Genomic DNA, 22,034 nt, shown 5'->3' on the forward strand with positions numbered 1-22,034 from the left:
AGGCTCAGGGGCGGGATGACCGGCCCAACGCGCTATGCCATTGGTCAAGAAGCGTGTCAGTCGCGCGCGCCGAGGAGGCACCTTCCATATAGTGAAGTTGGCTGTCGAACGGCAGACTCGTGTGCTGAAAGTTTAACAGCCCGGAGGTTTGAAAACAAAGCGACAGACAGAGCGAGGTAAGAACGAGATGTTTATACCTACAAAGTTACTTATCACGCATTAACGACGAACTCCCTGCGTGCTTGTTTGTTTACATTCCCCGCCTACGTCGTTATCACACTTTTTCCTGGTTGCTCCAAAGTGTCTTGTAATATTAAAATAACTAAATGGCGGCTTGTTACAGCTATTGTCAACTGTATTTACCATTATTTAACGCATTTAGTGCGTTACTCGGGCTTCAACTCGGCTAATAACTGCGTCATATTTTAATGTTTTCCTTCCTCGCCATATGAAATTTCCTGCCCCGGGCTTCGTGCCACTTTCCCCTGTGCTGTCTGTATACAGGTATTTGCTAAAAAATACACGCTGTGTTCGTGATGCTGTGAACAACCTGGTTAAGAGCATTTTAGCTGGTGTAGCTGCAGTAACACTGTCACCCGAATGGCTTGCATTGGACTTTACTGGCCTGGCCTTTTTTGGTCATTTTGTTCAGCACAGACCGAGATAAAAAAACACAAGGCCTACAGCTGCAAACGTTTATTTGATTGTATTTCCCCCCCCCCCGGATGTTCTACAAGCTGAATTGATTGTTATTGTGAGGGTGTTAAAGTATGTCAGTGTCCAGCACAAAGTGTCTTTGGTAAATTGCAAACTGTGTGCAAATTATTTCCCATCTTATCTTACCTAGAGCTTTTTAAAGTAATTATTCTATAAGACCAGAGGGTCAGAGCAGAGCACATATCTTAAACTTGTAGTCCTTCCTGATCTTAAACTTGCCAATTTCCTGTTTCAGTAAAAAAAAAGACTTAAAACTGTCCTGTTGTGTTCCCTGTGGCTAATTTCCTGCATACACACCCTCTCTCTCTTTCTCTCCAGTCAATCTCACAGCAGCTAAATTTAGCTGGTATCTATTTAAGCCATTCAACTGTTTGCTCCACAACGCTCCTTGGGCCTCAGGCTAGATTCAGTAGACTTCTCATGGGAAGCGCTCGATTAGAAGACCTAAATTGCAGAGCTGGGAGAGAATTGAATTTGGAGAGTGAAGTGTGTCATTAGCCACACAATACGTGTTAAAGTAGGTGGTTAGTTCGTTCTGTATTCATTGATTAGAGCCAGACGGCATATAATGATGTGTGTAAATGTAGGGTGTGTCATCCTCTACTGTTTGAAAGGAAATTGCCTTATAAAGCTGTAGGATCATGACACTTATCTTTACCAGGTTCTATATGAAGTGAAATGTTTCTGGGCACTTCAGAGCATCCTCGGTGTGTGTTTCCGATCAGTGATTTGGGTCTGAATGCCGTTTCTTTGGCTTGAGAAATCAGCTCAGCGTTGGAGCACACAGTGGAAAATGTTTCCAATAACTCTTCATCTGTAAGACTCGCAACCGCTTGAAGACATTGATACAAATCTGATACTGTTGTTTTTATAACAGAATTAGTGGTTTGCACGTATCCAGCAACCATGACTTATTAATAGCTTCAAATAGATCAGTCAGTTCTGCAGTTCTCTGTATCTATATAACAATGCCAGCCTTAGTTACCCCTGTCTCTGCCAAAACATGCTCCTAGTTAGTGAAAAGCCACTGTGACCAAAAGACCAGCAACACACAGTAACTACTAATGAAGAACTCAATGCTCCCCGGGATTTACACGTCCTGCACACACACACACACACACACACACACACACACACACACACACACACACACACACACACACACACACACACACACACACACACACACACACACACACACACACACACACACACAGAGAGAGCAAAGTCTTTTAACTACAAATTACAGTAGGTCCCTTTTCAACAGAATGGGTGAGGTTGGATGGCGGAGGCATGTATTCAAATCCTGGGCCTTGTGTAAACAGAGGATGTAAATTTTGATGCTGCAGAATGGAGAATGTCTCCCTCATGGTGGACTAGTTGACAGACTGCTGCACACACACCTGCTCGCTCCCATTTTCTAACTGCCATTTCGGTAAGTGCATGGTTAATGTACCAAAAACTGCTCATCCCTCTGTGCCATATGAAGATCTCAGGTGTGGCAGTTTGGAAACAGCAGACTTTGTCACGGGATACGGCAACACTGCAGATTTTTGTATAGGACCTTCATCTGTCTTGTCATTGGATTTGTTATTAGCGATGCACAAACAGATTAGGTACATGAATAAGTAATTCCTCCTTGTTGTTGTGTTGCAGGAGACAGGCACAGCCTGTAGGGGGCCATGTCTGGTGGCAGCAGTACCAACAACAGCTGGACCATCCTCACTCCTGAGGTATGATCACGCTGATTGACTGTGCAGAGAACAGGAATATGTGAGAGACTGTGTATGCGTGTGTGTGTGTGACCTCAATGAAAAGGCATTATTTCAAAAAAGACAACTTCTTCTCCCAGATGATTTTCTTTTAGGTCACCTCAATATAAAGTAGGTTTCTGTAATAAGACTTGAAATAAGGTGATATTACAAAACTCTATATTATCTCCCTCTGTGTTTGGGAAGGTGAGTTGATTTGATCTGATGGCCTTTTAGCTCACACATACACACACACACACACACACACACACACACACACACACACACACACACACACACACACACACACACACATACACACAGTACACATAGCACCTTGCGCATAATCAATGAACAATGTGCAACTCATAAAAAGATCAGCCTATATTAGACCTAGTGTCTACATGGTGTTGTGTGTGTGTGTTTATGTATCCTCCTGTTTGTCCCAGGAACCTGCCACTGAAACGCTGAGGCCTCTGGCAGAAGCAGAGGGGACTGAACACCATGGAGAAAGCGAAACATCTACAACAAAGCATACAGGTGTTCTTAAGATTATGCTTGGGTCGTCCAACATTCCTGATCACATAACAATACTGTTCATCCTCCTGCATATTTACATCAAAGAGTGGTGTCAAGTCACAATGTTCTGTTTTAATTCTGAAATGTCTACATATCTGTTTCATTATCTTGTGTCTAAATATCTCCAACTGCCCTTCTCTGCCTGTCTCTGATGATCCAGACTCGGGGGAGGAGAGCGGGCCTGGAGGAGGAGCAGGGTCTACATCAGAAGGACCCCCTGCTGAGGACCCTCCGGTAAGATGACAATACATCATGTTCTGCTATCTAATAATAGTTTGTTACACAGATTTACTAAATATGTGGTGTGTTTGACCAGTTAAGGTATCAAATATGAACAGGAAAAGCTGAAATATATGGTGCTATATAACAGTGATGAGAGTGATGTCATTCTTACACGCAGGTGGCAGAGGAAACAACAGCAGAGCTAAATGGAGTCGGTGGCACTGATGCTGCTGAGCCGCCCGTCTTCATACCTGAGTCTGTCAGTGACGCCCCGCCTCCCTCTTCTTCAGACCTCCATGGCGGTGATGAGCTCAGCCAATCGGAGGGCCTACCTGAGGGGCCAGCACAGTCCAGCCCTGACCCTGATTCGTTCTCTGACTCCGTCACCCACATAAGCCCCTCCCCCGAGGAGCCCCGGGCCTCACTGCTGAGCACAGAGACTCTGGGAGGGGCGGAGTTTACTCAGGAAGAAACGTTGCACTCGCAAAATGGGGAGGAGCTACACCAGGAAGGGGAGGAGTCTGAACTCTCTCCAGGAATGACGGACCTTGGGAAACAGGCAGGTATGTAAAGTTACAGGAGGATGGAACCTAAGACCACTCTGAAATGTTGCATTCTTGATGATACATAAATAACAAATATCTCCTGAGTGCAAAATGTTAGTGACCTATTTTGCATGTATATGACTTGAAAATCACTGTAAAATATATAAAAGTATAACTGTAAGCATTAGTCTTATTTTAATGTGTATGTCAGTGTAAACATGATACACACATACACATACATATTGTTGTTGTGTTTGATTTTACTGTACCAAGTAAGTAACAAACAGCACAGCATCGGTGGCCTCTATTTTGGTTTGAGCGTATTTAGGGACTAAGATGTACGAACCATTTGTGTTTGAAGTGTACTTGGTGGACCAGCTGGTTATGGACTTGTTCCATATCTGGGCCAGGAGGTTGTCTGGACAGGCTCTGGTCGGTATGAGGAGGGGAGCATGACGTGACACAAAACTGTAGTTGCATGACAGCTCACAGTGGTTAATTGGCTTCAATGGGACCAAACTCTTTTTTTGCACTGTGGTGTTTTTGTTCTGCAGCTTTTTGCCGCGCTACAGCATTAGAATAGTCGTCTTTTGCTCTGTTGTGCATAACTTTCGCACAAGTTTGTTTAAACTTGTGTGAGTTCTGGGTCGTGGCTTTTTGCCCTGAACAGTACAAAGTGATGGAAGTTGACTGGACATCATCTGAATGAGATTGATTTGATGGGTAACTATGGGATGCCAATGGAGCAAATATACCACATACGCAATAATGGACCCAGTAAAGAAGCAAATCCCATCTCCTATGAGGACCTTTGTCTCATAATGCAGCATTAGGTTTGTTTCAGAGCTACAGCAGCTGTGCTGTCTAACATTAACTCTGGTAGTGCAAGAGTAACTTCATGCTCCAATAAAGTGCTACAGCGTCTATTTTAAAATCAAAACTAATAACTTATGAAAAGCTTCATATCTAAAGAAAAGCTTAAGCATAATTAATGTTTTTTCACCATGTAGCTGTTAGGGCTTATCCATAAAGTAGATGAAACCTGTAATTGTAAAACCTGCGTGTAATGTTTTTCTGTTGCTCTGCGTCTTTCTCAGACTCTCACACTTTCCCCTCAGATCCCCCTGTGTATTCAGAGGCAGGGGAGGAGAAGACCGCAAAGATGGAAGAGGAAGGAGAGTCGGAGGTGAGGAGGAGGAGAAGGTCTCTCCTGGCGACTCTGGAGCAGATCGGGAGGAGGGAGGAGCACGAGGAAGCGGAGGAAGAGTTTCGACTGCCACAGCGAGACGAAGACAGCGGATTGTCTCTGAACAAATGCATCCTGGGTGCCTTTATTCTGTTGGGCATCGGGACCATTTTCTTCTCAGGTAGGCACCGTCACTAAGTGAGTTGTTTGGAATGTAAACATCTGTAATGTTAATGTCTATGCAGATGTTTAAAGTGAGGTTAGACGGCAGAATGATGACTAGCATGGATGTAGACTGAGACTGAGGTGTGATGTACCTACAGGTGTCTTCATGGACCCAGATGAAGGTAGGTGGCGCATGTTTGTGTGTAGGTGTGCGCACTCATGCATACAGAGAAAAAGTGTGTTTTGGGATCCGACACAAATCACTGCATGAATTTAATGGTGTGTGTGTGTGTGAGTGATTGATGCACTTCCATGTTGTGGCAGTGAAGCTTACTTGGCTGTTACCAAATGGACCAAGAAAAGGTCTGCATTTGCCTGTTGGCCCCGCTTCTAACCACTGAGCCCAGAGACCGTGTCATTTTCTAAGCGCATGGATGAGATTGAAGATTGAAAATTCAAGGTTTTCAACCAATCGTGCTTGTATTCTGCTCGAATTGGACTTTTAATGAAATTCTGCACACATCCCCTTTATCTCAAGTGAAAAATGCAAGTTGTATCATTTCACTGAAGCTCTTGATTATGTGTTGGAAAGTGTATAAGGCATCAAATAATCTTTGCATGATGATTTTCAGAGAGTGACTACGGTGCAAAGAAGCTGAAGGATCCAGACGTGCCTGTGAAACAGGTCAGTGTGTGTCAGAACATCACTTCACTCCTGGCATTCTCTTTGTGACATCACTAGTCTGATCACCACATCCATTCTAGCACCTTCTCAAATACCTTCTCTGGCTACACCGAGTCAGAGCAGTCACCTGAGGTCTTACACTGTCATGTAGGAATGGCTTAATCCAGACGTTCCACCGCCCCCAGGAGGAGAAGCAGACAATGTAGAGCTCCTCACTAAGTTAGCCAAAGGAAACGAGCAGATTGCTGTGCTTCAAGCCCAACTTCAGGTATGACTCCATTCTGTCTCTGAAGTTAGGTGTGTGTGTGTGTGTGTGTGTGTGTGTGTGTGTGTGTGTGTGTGTGTGTGTGTGTGTGTGTGTGTGTGTGTGTGTGTGTGTGTGTGTGTGTGTGTGTGTGTGTGTGTGTGTGTGTGTGTGTGTGTGTGTGTGTGTGTGTGTGTGTGTGTGTGTGAATATTCTCACAGGATCCTCTTCTCTCTCTTTTTCAATCAGGCACAGACCGAAGAGCTAAAAGTAGCCAAGGGACAGGCAGCAGAGGGAGCAAAGGAGCAACTGCGGCGGGAGGGGGTGGAGGAGGAAAACAGTAGGTTGAAGGAAGAGATGGCCTCTGTCCCTGTCCTTCAGAGAGAGAACGAGAGGATGAAGAGAGAGCTGGATTCACTGCCGGCCCTACAGAAAGAAGTAGAAACACTGAGGGCCACTGTGACTGAATTAAGACACTCCACAGGTACAAAGGGGCAGAGGGTGGGGACAGGGAGGAGGGACAAGATGGTAGAAGAATGATGAGGAAGGTCGTTCTTAGACAGACAGTTAGGAGAAGTGCAGGTTTCTTCCTTTGTCCCTCTCCTCACTTTGTTGCTCGTCACATTGCGTTTTTTCTTTTGCTGACATTTTATCTTTCCTTCAGCAGCCAATGAAGCAGCTCCTGCACCTGTGAGTCCCATCGCGTCGCCCTCCAGTGGCCTGGGTGAGGACAGCATGCAGGGTGCGGCTGGAGCTGCTGCTACACAGGAGGAACACGGGGCGCCAAGGAAGAAGGAGTGGAAGAAGGAGAAACACGACATGGGGGAGAAGAAGGAGTGGAAAGAAAGAGATGCAAGTGACAGGAAAGAAGGGGAGAAAAGGGAGCGCAAAGATGGAGGCAGCAAAGAACGGAAAGAGAAGGAGTGGAAAAAGGAGAAACATGAGCAAGGAAAGTATGATAAGGAAGGTAAGAAAAAGAAGAATAGTGAAGAGAGGAAAGAATGGAAGAAAGACAAAGTCAGCAAAGGGGATGAAGATAAGCCCCGGAATGACAGGGAAGGGAAGAAGGAGTGGAAGGAAAAGAGTGAGGGAAAAGAATGGAAGAAGGAGAAAGACTGGAAAAAGGGAAAGCACGAGGAATGGAATGAGGGCAAACACGGGAGAGGTAAGGAGAAGAAAGAGTGGAAGGGAGGAAAGGATCATGGAGAGAGGCGCAAGGGAAAGGATGAGTCCAAGGGGGAAAGGGAATGGAAGAAAGGGAAGAACGGTTTCAGGGAAGATGGTAAAGAATGGAAGGAGAAAGAATGGAAGAATGAAAGAAAAAGTAGTAAAGAATGGAAAGGAAAGCAGGAGAAGAAAGATTGGGATAAGAATGATGGGGAGAGGAAAGATGATAAAGATCACGGCAAACAGTGGAAGGGGAAGGAAGAGAGGAAAGAGTGGAAGGGGAAGGAAGAGAGGAGGGAGTGGAAGAAGGAAGAGAAAAAGAAGGATCACAAGCACAGAGATGAACACAAATATCACCACCACCACGACCCCCATCACCACGACCACCACGAGGAGCATGTGTGGCACGACCCGGCAGAGCAGAAGCCCCCTCACAGGCACCCCAAGGAGCGCCTGGAGCACTGGGTCCAGCAGAGGGAGGAGGTCCAGCACAAACCCAGGGTGCCGCACCAGTGCTCCTCCGTGGAGAGCTGCGCCGCTGCCCAGGGGCTGCTCCCCGTCTCCCTGTCCGACTTCGAGCCCATCCTGCAAGGTTACCTGGCCAAGGCGGAGGGGGCGGGAGTGGACGCCGGCAAGACGGAGGAGCTCCGCAAGCTGACCACAGAGTTCTTCAAGGACGGCGTGTTTGTCCACGACCAAATGAGCTATCGGGACTTTGTGGAAGACGTGGGCGACGTTTTGGAGGACATGGTGGAGGAGGACGAGGAGCTGGAGGATGAAATGGACGGGTTCGAGAGAGAGGTCATCAAGAGGTTTGCTGCGCCGAAGTCCACAGAGAAGGAGGAGAGGATGAAAGGAGAGCGGAGGAAGGAGAGCATTCGAGGACGTGGCTGAGGAAGGAGGAGGAATCTGGATCTGTGGTGAGGAAGCAGCAGGAGAAGGAAGCCTTACAGACGGGACGTTATTGTTTAAAGGAAACCACAAATTGCGGTTAATTTTATTATCTTACCCCTGTGACTCAAATTAAGACGGCATTTTACTGATCTGGGTGGTTTAGTAACACGTAAAGGCCCAAGACAGACGAGTGAGGCCGCACAGAAACTCCTCCAGTCCCGCCCCAACCTGAGTCCACCACTGTTTACCTGCAGCTGAAGTAGGAGAGTGAAAGTCACGTGTGTCGGCCAAGTTTGCTTCCCTCTTGACACAGAGCAGATCAAACCGGTTTGAGGTTGGATGTTTATTCTGCTTTAATTCTTACCTGCTCACTCTACCTGTGCACCGCTCAGGCCTGTACCTTCCTGTTAACTGTTTATCCAGGACTCTTAATGTCAGCACGGTGATCTTAAAAGTGGTAAATAAGTAGATTAGGTGAAACCTGGACTGCTGAATCTATTTAGTAAATGTTTTATGTTGAATTAGAAGAGAAGAGTTTGTACATATTGCACTAAACACATTTGTTAAACTATGCTGTCACGCATATATATATACAGTGTAGTATATATTTAATTTATTGCAATTGACTAAATAGACGGTTAGGCACATTGTGATGTGGTTCCTGCATCATTTCAGGTACAGAACTTCTGTTGAGCACTAAATGTCCTTAATTCTTGTTTTACTATGAATGTAACATTTCTTTGTCCCGGCACGTAGGTCACGTATCTGTTTACACGCCACCAGCCGTGTGCTTTCAAGGGGTAACTTTGTCTGTTAGAGTTTATGTCTGACTGTTTGAATGTTGTTGTCATAAGAGCAGAATAATAAATTAATGAAATCCCTATGAAGGAGAAACTTGTGTTTTGTTTTCAGTTTGCTCATCAGTAGCAACAACAAGACGCAGCATGTATTGGATTCACAACCTTGTTTCTCTATATCAGGTTTTAACATCTTTAACAGCAATTCTTCATAATGAACACAAGCAGTTTGGTCCTTCAGTAGACTGTTTGTCTGTTTGTGCTCCCATTGCTGTATTACTTCTCTCACTACAGTAACAGATCTGATTCCTTGCAGGTCATTGATTCTCCTGGACGCAGTGAATCAATGGACCTGCTGTACAGAAACTCCAGTCTCTGTGGTAAAAGAACATCTCTCTCACTCTCTCACTCTCTCTCACTCTCACTCACTCATATTTTCCAACACTTTACTTAAGACTTAAATTCCCTTCCAGGTGAATTTGGACACACAGGCTGTAAGAGTGGGGAGTTGGGCAACACATTGAAGAAGTATGTTTATAAATATTTACAGACACGTCCCACCCACGAGCCCCCAGCTACACGTTAATCATCAGGCAACTAGCAACACATCCCTATAGAAATGAAACGCTGAATATTTATTTCATTATTCTGCTGTATATTGTCCTGTGAGGTTAGTAAACAGATGAGCTGAATGGAAACCTGGTGCTGAATGGAAAGGAGATCTGGATCGGCCATATGAAGAGTGTGTGTTTGTGTGATAGCAGTGTGGATATTTGGATGATGAAGCTATTGTGTACTGAACAAGTAAACAACATATCTTGCAGTATTTGTGCTGTATTCAGCATTTACATCCCCATACAGCGGAGGAGTCTATTTCACAGACTGAACATTGGCACTAAAGCAGCTAAACATTAAGCTCTTTTGTGCACACACTGTCACCCATCCCACTCAGTTTAACTGTGCTTTTCTCCAGAAAGAAGTGATTCACTCACTGATCAATAACTCGCATGCACAATTTGCATCCTTGAATGCATCACGTCATGGAAAGAGATGGGTAATGTGTGTAACAGTGTTAGGGCAGTGTGGCTTAAACTGTTACTGACTGACTGCTGATGAACACTGGGAACACAGGCTGTCAATATGTAGAGAGGAAGAAGAGAATGATTGATCTGCTCTGCTGGAGGAAGGAGGCTATAAAAAGGACGGGGAGGTTTGCAGACACACAACTTACCCTCTTCATCAACACAACTGAGCCGGTGAGTTTCTGTCACTTTGCTGCCTTTAAATGACAGCAACAGACTTCAGTATGATGCTGCTGCTTCTCTTTGCTCTCACACATAATAATGACACACCTGATTCACAGTTCCTTCCTGTCTGAGTCTTGCCGTGTGATGGAGTCTGCCATTGGTGTGCTGGTGTCCCAGTTCAAGGCCTACGCCGGGAGTGATGGTTCCTCTGACACACTGAGCAGAGAGGAGTTTAGGAGGCTGCTGTCATCACAGCTCCCCAACTTTGTCAAGGTAAGAGTCAAACACTTGGCTAACAGCAACAGTCATATTTCTTCATTCATTGTCTGTAAAATCTAACAAAACATGGCGACAAGAGAAGATTGTTGTCTTTTTGTTTTCACCACATAAAAGTAATAAGGATAAATGATGAAATAATTGATAATTGATGTCTTAAATCAATCAATCAATCATTATTCCATTACAAATGAAGGGCTGGTTGGTTTTCCTTTGTACCATGGTTTTTTGTTGGAGTTCTGTTTTAAAACAATCAGAAGACTATTAGATGGAATTTTGCTTTAAATCTCTTTTAATCTTTGAGAGAGGGAATTTCAATAAAAAGCAGAGGCTCCTTCATGCATCACTGGGTGGGAAAAGAATCGGGTGACGCCTCATTGGTCTTTTCCTTCTGTCAATAAGTGACTCACTCAAAGCAATCTTCAAAAGAGCTCATTGGTACTTGTATTGTAGCTGACTGCTACATGTTTGGCTTCCAGATTTAGAAGGAGAATCTGCATTAAATTCTGTATAAAATAGCAATTTGACACTAAACTAAACAAAGACTTCCCAGTTGAACTCCTCTCGTGTTTGTCACTGGGTTTTCTGCACGATGAAGTACAAATGACATTAGTTGTTGAGGCCCAGGAAAGACACTGGGCTGCTTATTCCAAATGTGGAAAATTCCACGTGGTTTAGCTCTCATGAACAGCTGAGGTCATCACTATGGCCACTAGATGGAGACAGAAACACAGATCCTCACAGCAAAACCCACCCTGCTGCTTTGGCATGAAGTGGGTAAACTGGTGTTCATGCCAGTGGTGTCAGTTTACTTCAAGAAACATCTCAGCACTGAATCACAGACAGATTACTGTGGCTGCCCGTGCACGTACTGCAATATATAATGCTGAGATCCGCATACGTGTGCTTGTGTGTTCCTGTTTGTCACAGAACGCCGCCGACCCCGCTGTCACTGACCAGCTTATGAGGTCATTGGACGAGAACAACGATGGAGAGCTCACCTTTCTGGAGTTCTGGCAGCTGATTGGACAAGTGGCTAACCAGCAGGGGGGATTCAGCCAATAGAGCGTGTCCAAAGCTCCAGATGGATGACAGACTTGTTTGTGTCTGTGTCATGCAGTTTGGATTAGTACAACTGGCACGGAGCCAAATGGAAAACACCCTAAACTCTGTGTCTTGTGCTCTTATCAGTAGGACAAAAGAAACAGTATAAGTACAGTCACAGCCGCTAGTACAACCGCGACTCTTTCACAACACACACACACACACACAAGAACGGTACGGCTCCTAGTGTGTGTGTGGGGTAAGGATGGGAATGCATTGTCGGTGAAAAACCAAGAATGTGTGAGTGTAAGCAAAAGTATGTTTCTGGTTTGTCTGATTCATGGAAAACAGACGTCTGGAGCTTCAGCGTCATCTCCGGGGGATCAGACACCGTCAGAAGAAGCCTCCACCTTTTAAGAGCATGAATAAAATCTAAAAACAAAAATCATCAAACAGAGCCTTGTGTTAGTTTTGCCATCTAAAGTTGTGTCCCAAATGAAAACTATCTTTCCACTGCATTGCACAAGAGAGGAACAGTTACAGGGTGTGGCCTACGTACATCTGCTAGGAAAGTTATTCCCTGGTTTAACACAGTGAAGAGGAAGTGTGCTAGGAAACCAAATCAACGGATAAAAGCACAAATATGTATGATAAACCCCAGATAATAAAAGCGTGATTAGTTTTCATGAGTCGCAGAGGGTTGTTGGCCCCTGTTTGCTGCTCTCAGCCTCTGTATAGCTGCACCTCTTTCCACATTCCTTCTCCCCACAGCACACGCCCTATGACAATGAAGAGAAAAAAAAAAAAAAAAGTTGGCCGGCCTGAGAAGTTAAATCACGGAAAAGATATGTGAAGCTGCTTAATCTAGCTTGAGACTCGAGAGGGAGGATTCGCTCAAGACCGAGAGGGAAACGTAGAAGTCTTTTCTGGCCATTTTCATCCCTGCAGCATCGGTAAGTAAAGCTTGTTCTTTATCCCGATCCGGGGGACTTTTAACGGGCTGAATGTGGTCACTGTGTCATTCTGGTTCATTATTTCTGTTCGTTTGCAAACTGGAAAAAAACACAACAACAACAACAGACAGTTTAGCTCAGATCCTCCACTGCGTCATGAATTTTGCATCATTTGGCGAGGGGTCTCTGTTGTCTTATTACCCAGTTTGGTGACCACAGGTATCAGGTTCTCCTCCTTGGTAATTGAACCCCCCACCCCTCCTCCAGTCCCTTTGCACCCCCCTCCACCCCTCCACCCACCCACTCACCCACCCCACCCCCGTGTAACCGGACCCCCGGAGGAGTCGCGTTAACTTATTCATCCTCCAGCCGCTGGTCAGTGTACAAACTGGCAGGATTAGTCGGGGCTAAACGTCAGCGTGGAGCCCGTGGGTGAAGCCCGGCGTCTCCGTTACGCGCGGACGTTGGCGAGGCTTTTCTGGCGTGCGCGCAAAGGCCCGTCACCGCCCCGTTAAGCAGCACACACACACGCACACACACGGAGACTGTCACGGTGAATTATTAACGCCGGGATTAGACCGATGGTACTGGATTCCAAAAAAATCTTAATGCGGTTAAATACGCGAGTGAGAAACAGCGACCCGAGCCGGCCCGAGCCAAGACAGGAAACCTGGACCGAGACTGGAATCCGAACCTGACGGGAAGTGCGTCAGTCACGCTTAACAGTGCGAATAACGCGTCTGGAATGGAGCAGATGGATCGGAGCGATTCATACATTGTCACTGATTGATATCAAACCAATACTGGAGGTTGATATCTGTGTGTAAGTTTAGAGTTTAGAGTTTGATAAAGAGTTTAAACTGCAGAGCTATCAGCTGCGTCCTGCCCGCTGGGTGGTGGCCCCGCCTGACTCTCTACCTGGAAATTGGTTTGCACATGTTGAGCCTTGCAGCCATTTGTAACACTAGCTGTACCAGAAATGCATGCCAGCCACTCTGTCACACACACACTCACACACTCTCTCACACACACGTCAGTATTGTGAGTAAAACAAGAGTGTATTCAGTCTTACACAAGCATGAGATGATCCAAGTCAACTGAATCTCAGGACGCCTCCGGCTGTTTTCACACGAAGCTCACAAGTTCATCCCTCAACATTCCTTAAGCCTCATGTCTTCATCTCTGTTCGCTTGATTTCACGTTATTAGCCATTTTGATACACACACACTCTCTGGCACACGCACACACACACACAGTTATGTAGGAGGTGTTAGGAAGCATGTTACTTATAGTCACATATAAAATAATGATGAACAACAAGCTGACAAGAGAGGCTCCCTCCTGCCTGTGTGTGTTTTGTTTGAGTGTGTGTGTGTGTGTTCGCTGGCATTGTAGGGGGACATGAAACAGAATCCTGGCCTCTGTTGCCTGACGGAGGGTGTGCTCTGCTGTCACTCACCCAGTAATTAGGTTAATGCAACAGAAATCCTAAATGCTGTCAGTCTGTGTGTGCGTGTGTGTGTGTACTTGTGTGTGTGTGTGTGTGTGTGTGTGCACAAGCTATGACATATGTGTCAGATGGAGATTTACTGTGTTCTACAGTTACTCCAACATCACCACAGCATCCATCATCATTACGGTGCCTCCTGATAGTTTCCACTACTCAGAAGTCAAAAAGTAAAGCTGTGGCAACACTTCACCCCAAGCTGCAGGTTTATGAGGGATAGTAAGATATCAACACGACTCCAGTATTTGTTTACAGTGTTTATTTTACTGTGAGAAGTCCAGTAGTGTTTGCATTTTTTGTTTTTCTTGTTGAGAAAATGAAAAAGCGAGCAGAAACACTGCAGAGCCAGCAGGATTTCGCCAGGGCACACCAGGACACACACACACACACACACACACACACACACACACACACACACACACACACACACACACACACACACACACACACACACACACACACACACACACACACACACACACACACACACACACACACACAGGGCGTAACTCCTTCTGTGTCAGTAGGCACAGACTTTCTGTTCCACGTTGATACTGCAGTTAACATCGAACGAAACCAAGGCACGTTCCTCAAAGCTGTAGCTGAGTTACTGTATGTAGTTAACTACTTCACTGCACTAAAGTAAAGTACACTGTCTTTCTACTATGTTGTTCTTTATACTCATCTACATTTGACTTGCATTTATTAGTTCATTTTCAGATGTTGAGTTGTTGTCAGGTTAGAATACTGCAGCTCATTATCTTACATGACATTCTCTAGGCAAGAGGAGCGTGCACATTGATTGGTTGATTGATAAATTGTGAGCCTGACACATAAAGGCTTGATAATAATGTACATTTCTTCTGCGGAAGTGATATGAAGAGGAGGAAGTAGAGCTAACTGGCCCATCTTGAATGTTCCGTGGGGGAAGCACTCTACGTATCTTGGCTCTATAATTGACTGAACACTCGCCACAGTTTTGACATCTGCGTGCGTTCACATAGCACACGTTCAGATCTGGGCTGTCTTGTAGGCTGATGTTTGTCAGCTGGTACAGGACCACAGTATGACCACAGCGTGCCAGCAGTGTGTGTTCAGAGCAGTGTGTTGGGGAAGGGGTGCTGCAGCAGCCAGAGCAGCAGCAGCAGCGAGCAGGCAGTAATCTGAACCCGTGGCCTCCCGCTGGCTCCTCGGGATCAGATATCCAGCGTCAGAGATCGCAGCTTCCATTGTGTGTCAACCTCAGAGACTCCCCTCCTCTTCATCCTTCCATCGCTCCCTCTGTTTACGCCAGAAAGCCTCTAGGCCTCTTCCTCTCTGCCGCTCCCTTTCCTCCTCCTAAATTCTGACATCACCTGTGTGTCTCACCTTTCCTGCATGTTTACTGTATGTTACCAAGTGTCTGCATACTGCATTATTATTAATTAAAGCAATTATTAAAGCACATCATTGATTGTGTGAATGTAACCGTGAATCCTAATTTCCTACAGTCAGCCATTGGCATAATGTGTGAGTGTCTGAGATATGACAAACTGTTTCTTTTCCCTTCCTACACTAAATTCTTAATTCTGTGTCTGTAGATATGGAGGAGGCCATCAAGACAGTGGTTACAACATTTCTTAAATCTTCCAGAAGTTCGGACGGCCTAGGCAAGAATGACTTCAAGAAAATGGTGCAGAAACAGCTGGGCAACATCATGGCTGTAAGCGTGTCCACAAAGCATTTACACACACACACAGTAAATGAGATGTATCGTTACTCTCCTGATCCTCTCCTTATGCGTGTTGTTCAGGACACAGACAGCTCTTCTGCAATCAAAGATATGCAGCAGGGACTTGATACGGACCAGGACGGAAAGGTCAGCTTCCAGGAATATCTCCAACTGATCGGTCACCTGGCCAAGTCCCTGAGCCAGCGGAAGACGGGAGAAAACGCTGCAGCTTGAATTGTCAGACGGTGCCTTGCAGCATGGATCCTGTGGAGTTGCAGTGCGGTCGATCGGCAAATTTCATTTTTTTCGCTTTGAAGTATTTTTTTTAGACTAATTTTCCAATGTCTCAAGTATCACATTTACATTCTTTAACAAAAGTCCATAATGATTTTAATTTCATTTAATCAGCTAAACTGGTGTGTGATGCTCTCAGCTACGCCTTAATGTCTTTGTCAACATAATCCGCCTTGATCTCCACTGTCAGGGACACAATGAAGATCTCTGAGCGCTGCTTTTATTATTATGAACTATGCAAGTGATACTGTATTTTCAAAAAATAATAAAAGCTTTATACTAAACCACAAAGTGTGTACTCTTCATTAGTGTTTCATCAATCTGTTGCATCTCAATAACTTAGTAAGCTTCCACGGGGGCCCACTGCCCATCACATCCCTAAGCAGCTTCTTGTTTCTCATCTTGTGTCAACTTGCTCCTTTAACTTCCACAGTGATGCCAGTGTGGGAAACCCGGTGCAGGTGTGTGTTTTGTCTTGAGCTGGTTGGTGATACTGTACCTGCTCGCTCCATAGTGACCGGCAGCGTTTGCTATTTTTAGCCGAGGCACATCTGACCATCGACACGCTGCAGCCTGAGACGCATCAACCAAACTGAAACCAGAACCCGACACATACACTCTGCATATTGTAACGTGATACATACACACATATGGTATACAGTGTGTGAGCGTGCACACACTACACCGCCCGACACAATGCACAGCAGCAGAGACATCAATCAGACTGTTAGATGCACTCACTGTGATGGCAAAGGCAACCGTCATGTAATTATGCTGCATTGGTATTGATGTTTAAAGTACTAGACAGGTTTATTCTTTCATATGCAGATAATATGGATCAAACCTAGGGGCAAGAAACCCTCGCCTTCCCCCTATCTTTCATATTGGGTTATGTCCGGTGCAGATTCATGTGAATATTGTGTACTACATAAAGCTTTCTACGTCAAATACATCTGCACTAGCTTTGTTTATATGTGTGGAGCAAACACATATTATGTTTCAGACCCTGAGGTGTGTGTGTGTGTGTGTGTGTGTGTGTGTGTTTTGGAAAGCCTTTGTATGGGGATTTCTCTGCATGGCTGCCATGTGTGATGAGTCCATTTAGCAGTGCTGCACTAATCCTGTGGATACTGTATCAGGCATGACACCCCCAATAAAGACCTGCTCCAACAATGACCCCCATGCTGTCTCTGCTCCTGGCATCCTTACCTGCTGCTGCTGCTGCTGGCCTCAGTTTAAAGCTGACATGTTTCGCGATACTATTCATCTTAGTTTTGCTCTGGGCTTTGACTTGCTTTGCCTCATCTTCGTCCTGTCACAGGTTACAAAACGTCAACACAAAAGGCTGCAGCACAATCTACTGTCACTATAATGACCTGGAACACAGTAAGTGATACGTCTTTGTCACTTCACCAAAGCTCATTGTGATTAGAAATCTAATCGTCACACTACAAATGCTGGAGAGTAATTGTATGTCAAATTGTAATCTTATTATATACGGTCACTCTCTGCTGAGCTTCCATGCAGACTGACATCTGAATGTAACAAAAACACATTGAAGTCACTCCCAGAGGCCTGTGTGGAGGCTTGGGCTCAGGTGATGTGTACAGCTTCATGTCTTAATGTCTTCCTATAGTTACACTGTCATTAGAATTAGTTTGTTTTCCGTGTTTCATCTCTTACACACAGTGTGAGTGACAGGGACGGCTGATCTTACATATGTCCATTTAATTGCAAACAGGTGTCTGATGTGTAAACAGAGAAAGAAGAGACGAGAGGGGGAGGAGGGGGAGCGACAGGTGGAAGGAGGGGAGACGTAGGATGGGTGGAGTGAAGTGTGTATTTAAGAGGCTGCCTCCATCATCTTCTTCATCAGTCGCCACCATCTTCACTGCAGCCACCTGACCCCGCAGGCCAGCACTCACTTTCCACTCAGGTAAGAAGCAAAGGGATGGCTCAGGGATGGAGGGATGCAGAAGAGAGAAAACCTCTTCCTCTGCCTTCCCTGGATCTTACAGCCATGTGTCTTATCACAGCTTGTTAGACTTGTGAGGAGTGCAGATAATGTATATGAAAAGACAGCAGGAGCTTTCTGTTTATTCACAGCGTCTTTGTCACCTGTGCCACCTGAATTCATACTGTAGAGACGCGATTTGATGATTCATAACAATGTGTCTGCAGGTAAACTGACAGGAGATGTGATTGGCAGCTTCACTGTACAGAAGTGGTGTTGATTTAAAATTGGCACATCTGCCATCCGGTAGATCTCAGGTTGCTTCTGAGTATCTCCCCCTGTTTGGCTGTTAGGGCAGCTTAGAGTTTCACTCTTATCAACAGGCTCACATGTCTGACCTACAGAGGTCTTTTCACTGGGGAAAAGACGCAAACAACACGAGGATCAGTTCATCTCTCTAGGACCACTGTCATTGAGGAAACACTGCTGATGAGTAAAGTGTTGAAACAAACTGGGCTGCAGGGGGCAGAAGGGTTCCTGTCAAATATCTCTGTTTCCATCAGAAAGCTCTCAGTTATGGTCATGTGGACCTTTAAGTCACATTTCTGACTGAGAGGTGAGAGAAGCTAGAGAGGGTTAACTTGTGGATTTGCTCTGTCATGATCCCTTCTGGTTTCCTCCTCCTTTTCCTTCTCTACTCCTCCTCTGCTCTCGGGCAGGATGTCTATGCCCATCAAGGAGAACGCCTCCGCTCTGGAGAACGCCATGCAGCTGATGATCCAGACCTTCCATAAATACTCTGGAAACGAGGGGAACAAATACACTCTGAGCAACTCTGAGCTCAAAGAGCTGCTCACCACAGAGCTGGGCAACTACTTGGGGGTAAGAAAGCGACACGTGCATGTGAAGCATTTGGACAAAGATACACACACACGTACACACAGACGTATGCTGATCATATCCTCTCTTCCTCTCCCTGGGTGCAGAATGCCCAGGATAAGGATGCAGTGGACAAGGTTATGGGAGACCTGGATTCCAACAATGACGGGGAGGTAGATTTCACAGAGTTCATCATACTGGTCGGAGCTCTTACTGTGGCCTGTAACGACTTCTTCCTAGAGTACAATGACAAGCAAGAGAAGAAGAAGTGAAGAAATCCAGCACAAAGATGTTCACTATGTAGCCCCCACAGTCCAGGGAGGAGACAGAAACTTCAGCAGAGGAGGCTGGAGACGCAGCACAGGACACTCTGTCACGGACGTCACATGAATAAATACACACACACACATACGCCTATTGGTAAATGTGTGTGTGTATTTGTCTGCATTGTCCCAACAATCCATCAAAACCTTTTAATTCAGAGAGTTGAAGTTAATTTCAGCACCTGTCATTGTTGAATGAGTGAATCTCTCTATTGTTCTCTTCATTGTCTTTTGGAAATCATTGAAGCAAAAGTTTCCCCCTGGATAGAATATATGTGTTCTTTAATAAAAACAAATGACAGTAAATGGGTTGTATTTCATTAAAGCAGAATAGAAGAGTTGTAACACATTATAGCCACTAGATGGCAGCAAGTGGCCCTCAATAGCATCAACCTCATGTTAGCAGAGGATTGTAAATCATTTGTGCTCTATGTTGTGGCTATAATATGAAACATACAGCAGCGATATGATGTGGATGTAATATTGGTGCCAGTTGTGTTTATCATGATGTCATCGTGTGTCAGCAGGTCCTCACTCTGGTTCCTGAACTTTCCTATCCTTCCAGTAGAATAATGGAGACTTTAGGCGGCCTTGACTGGGCCCTACACCCATGATTGTTTTAAACGCTACTTCCTAGAGGGAAAAGGCACTGTGTGAGTGTGTAGGTGTGTGTGCGTGTGTGCAAGTGAGTATATAAAAAGGAAGTCAAGCATTAATATTAGAAAGCCAGGAAATGTTTCCCTCTTTCATTCTATCCTGTTGTGTAAGAATAATAGGAGGTTTGGGCAAAACCCTAACATACAGAACATGTAGGTAGCACCCACTTCCTGTGTGTGTGTGTGTGTGTGTGGGTGTGTGTGTGTGTGTGTGTGTGTGTGTGTAAGAACAGGCCACAGACACACACTTTGATTAATCTGAGCCTACAACCTTTATTTGACTGGTTTAGGTGTGCACAGGAGCTGAACTGAGAGTCAGGAAAGAGAGGGTGAGAGATGGAGAGCCTATGAGAGACAGGAAGTGAGAGAAAGGGAAGGGAGACTGGAAAGGTCAAAGGGAGAGAGAGAGAGAGAGAGAGAGAGAGAGAGAGAGAGAGAGAGAGAGAGAGTGAGAGTGGACAGAAATGTGTCCACTTACTGAAGCCATGCAGCCTACAGCTTTCACAGATCTCTGATAGGCTTTTCACGCTTGTAAAGGATCTGTGTCGGATCCCCCGAGTAATTCCATCATCCGGAGAGGGAGAGACCGATGCAGACTGGACACAGAACCATAAAAACCAGAGGAAATTTCACACTGAATGAGTGTCCGACGACGATGGGCATTCTCCCCCAGATTGATGGAGGCTTTCCTGCGCAGCAGCAGAGCTAACAGTCCTTTGTCTCTGTCTGTCTGTCTTCTTGTACAGTTTATTCCTCCTCATGTCTGCATTGTGCAGCTTCGGCCAGTTTATACTGATTTTTCAGCCGTCCTCCGGCTAACAGGTTTGTATTGTGTAAACATGCGGACATGTGATGAATCTTTGCTGCCTGGCTGTGTGTGAGGACGCTGCCTGTGACTTATTGCCTGATCTGATGGCTCGCTTCAGTGCCGCTCCCCCTCTCTGTTCTCATTGAATCCCCGCTCCCTGTGTGCCACAAACGGCCCTTTGCTTCTTTCCTGGTCGTCAGAGGCCAAGCAGGATTGAGGAAATGTGAGAAATGAGCCGATGAAAAGGAAAACTACCTTAATGAGCATGTAGTTTATCTTTATCCTCATTAGAGTAAATGACAGAGCTGGATTAGTCAATGGAAGACCAGATAAAGTCGAGAGAGTTGGAGGGTTAGAAGAGAGATGACGAGACACACACACACACGCTCTCCTGAACATTGCATCTGACCAATGTGCAATGGGGTATGGGACACACACACGCACAAACACACAAGCACACACACGCACGCACACACACACATACACACACGCACACACAGATGGACACACACATACATGTATAAATATGCTTGGAACGTTACATAGAGAAACACAGGGCCACTCATATCTGGGGACTTTGTGTTCACATATGCTCATTACACACTGATACACACACAGGGTTAACACAGGGAGAGGAGAGGAGAGGAGAGGAGAGGAGAGGAGAGGAGAGGAGAGGAGAGAAGAGAAGAGGAGAGGAGACAAAGTAAGGAGGAACAGGTGAGACGCTGATAAGAAAATCACAGCAATGACAGAAAATGAACATTTGTGCAGTTACATCATAGTACACACAATAGCTTAATTTCAACGATAAACTCCTCGTCCTTCCTTCCTCCCAAACAATTTGATTTACATATAAATATTCCCTTTACTGATCTCTGAGTTCTCCCATCTCGGAGAACTCCCTCACTGGCTCGCTCTGCTCTGCACGTCCTACAGGAGCGTCTCTCACCCTCGTCTCTGCTCAGCTTCCTCACTCTCTCAGTATCTGCTGCTTTACTTCACTCACCGTGCAGAACCGTCTAAGCAACAACAAAAAACTCTCCATGCAAAAATCGATCGGCCTTATCCTCTAAAACTCTCATCTAATAATAGAACCTTGCTCTTTCTTAAATATATGTAAGTTTCCTTCTATGCATTTAAAGTCAATCCATCACAATCTGTTGCTTGTACACATATTGTGTTTGTGTGCGTGTCACAGGCTGTGTAGTACAGTTTATATCACATTCTTGTTTAATCTATAGAATCGTACAACATACCATCATCGCCTCTCTACCAGCAACAGACCCGCGCACGAGCCGACACAGAGGGAAATCTTTATAATATTTACTCAATGCTATACTGTGGTCGTTTGCTATGCTATGATCAAATATAACAGATGGGTTCACTGAAGTGGATCGATGGAAAAGGAAAACCGTAGAGAAGAACCTTGA

General features: G+C 45.3%; 4 protein-coding genes across 9 annotated transcripts; all 4 read left to right on the plus strand.

Annotated features, from left to right (window-relative positions):
* Positions 1-70: 70 nt before the first annotated feature.
* Positions 71-9,032, plus strand: pbxip1b (pre-B-cell leukemia homeobox interacting protein 1b). 6 transcript variants are annotated; one of them, XM_076153784.1, is made up of 11 exons: positions 71-176; positions 2,374-2,450; positions 2,918-3,008; positions 3,208-3,281; positions 3,448-3,832; positions 4,912-5,181; positions 5,324-5,347; positions 5,798-5,850; positions 6,002-6,118; positions 6,344-6,578; positions 6,759-9,032. In XM_076153784.1, the coding sequence occupies exons 2-11, from the start codon at positions 2,400-2,402 to the stop codon at positions 8,153-8,155; spliced, it is 2,697 nt and encodes an 898-aa protein (XP_076009899.1). In that variant the 5' UTR covers positions 71-176; positions 2,374-2,399; the 3' UTR covers positions 8,156-9,032. The 6 variants fall into 6 exon arrangements, with proteins under 6 accessions (XP_076009899.1, XP_076009900.1, XP_076009903.1 ...); XM_076153785.1 differs by having other exon boundaries at positions 6,762-9,032; XM_076153788.1 differs by having other exon boundaries at positions 6,344-6,434.
* Positions 9,033-9,079: 47 nt separating this feature from the next.
* On the plus strand, positions 9,080-11,934 carry LOC143003238 (protein S100-A11-like). Its single transcript, XM_076153790.1, has 3 exons — positions 9,080-10,208; positions 10,316-10,472; positions 11,406-11,934. The coding sequence occupies exons 2-3, from the start codon at positions 10,344-10,346 to the stop codon at positions 11,538-11,540; spliced, it is 264 nt and encodes an 87-aa protein (XP_076009905.1). The 5' UTR covers positions 9,080-10,208; positions 10,316-10,343; the 3' UTR covers positions 11,541-11,934.
* Positions 11,935-12,314: 380 nt separating this feature from the next.
* LOC143003317 (protein S100-A13) lies at positions 12,315-16,275 on the plus strand. Its single transcript, XM_076153915.1, has 3 exons — positions 12,315-12,472; positions 15,560-15,681; positions 15,772-16,275. The coding sequence occupies exons 2-3, from the start codon at positions 15,562-15,564 to the stop codon at positions 15,922-15,924; spliced, it is 273 nt and encodes a 90-aa protein (XP_076010030.1). The 5' UTR covers positions 12,315-12,472; positions 15,560-15,561; the 3' UTR covers positions 15,925-16,275.
* A 2,378-nt stretch (positions 16,276-18,653) lies between these two features.
* On the plus strand, positions 18,654-19,394 carry s100t (S100 calcium binding protein T). The gene is made up of 2 exons (XM_076153846.1): positions 18,654-18,820; positions 18,925-19,394. Exons 1-2 carry the CDS (start codon positions 18,659-18,661, stop codon positions 19,087-19,089), a joined length of 327 nt encoding a protein of 108 aa, XP_076009961.1. The 5' UTR covers positions 18,654-18,658; the 3' UTR covers positions 19,090-19,394.
* The last annotated feature ends 2,640 nt before the right edge of the window (positions 19,395-22,034 follow it).

The sequence above is a fragment of the Genypterus blacodes genome, unplaced genomic scaffold, assembly GCF_046128005.1.
Source record: "Genypterus blacodes isolate CSIRO-AG114 ecotype Tasmania unplaced genomic scaffold, CSIRO-AGI_Gbla_v1 ptg000059l_1, whole genome shotgun sequence".
NCBI classification, from domain to species: domain Eukaryota; kingdom Metazoa; phylum Chordata; class Actinopteri; order Ophidiiformes; family Ophidiidae; genus Genypterus; species Genypterus blacodes.

Excerpts from the sequence above, each read along its gene's own strand:
- pbxip1b (XM_076153784.1), top strand. The coding sequence starts at position 2,400 with ATGTCTGGTGGCAGCAGTACCAACAACAGCTGGACCATCCTCACTCCT. Across the intron at positions 3,282-3,447 it reads CCCCTGCTGAGGACCCTCCG|GTGGCAGAGGAAACAACAGC; the intron begins GTAAGATGACAA and ends TCTTACACGCAG. Across the intron at positions 5,851-6,001 it reads CAGACGTGCCTGTGAAACAG|GAATGGCTTAATCCAGACGT; the intron begins GTCAGTGTGTGT and ends ACTGTCATGTAG.
- LOC143003238 (XM_076153790.1), top strand. The coding sequence starts at position 10,344 with ATGGAGTCTGCCATTGGTGTGCTGGTGTCCCAGTTCAAGGCCTACGCC. Across the intron at positions 10,473-11,405 it reads AGCTCCCCAACTTTGTCAAG|AACGCCGCCGACCCCGCTGT; the intron begins GTAAGAGTCAAA and ends TGTTTGTCACAG.
- LOC143003317 (XM_076153915.1), top strand. The coding sequence starts at position 15,562 with ATGGAGGAGGCCATCAAGACAGTGGTTACAACATTTCTTAAATCTTCC. Across the intron at positions 15,682-15,771 it reads AGCTGGGCAACATCATGGCT|GACACAGACAGCTCTTCTGC; the intron begins GTAAGCGTGTCC and ends CGTGTTGTTCAG.
- s100t (XM_076153846.1), top strand. The coding sequence starts at position 18,659 with ATGTCTATGCCCATCAAGGAGAACGCCTCCGCTCTGGAGAACGCCATG. Across the intron at positions 18,821-18,924 it reads AGCTGGGCAACTACTTGGGG|AATGCCCAGGATAAGGATGC; the intron begins GTAAGAAAGCGA and ends CCCTGGGTGCAG.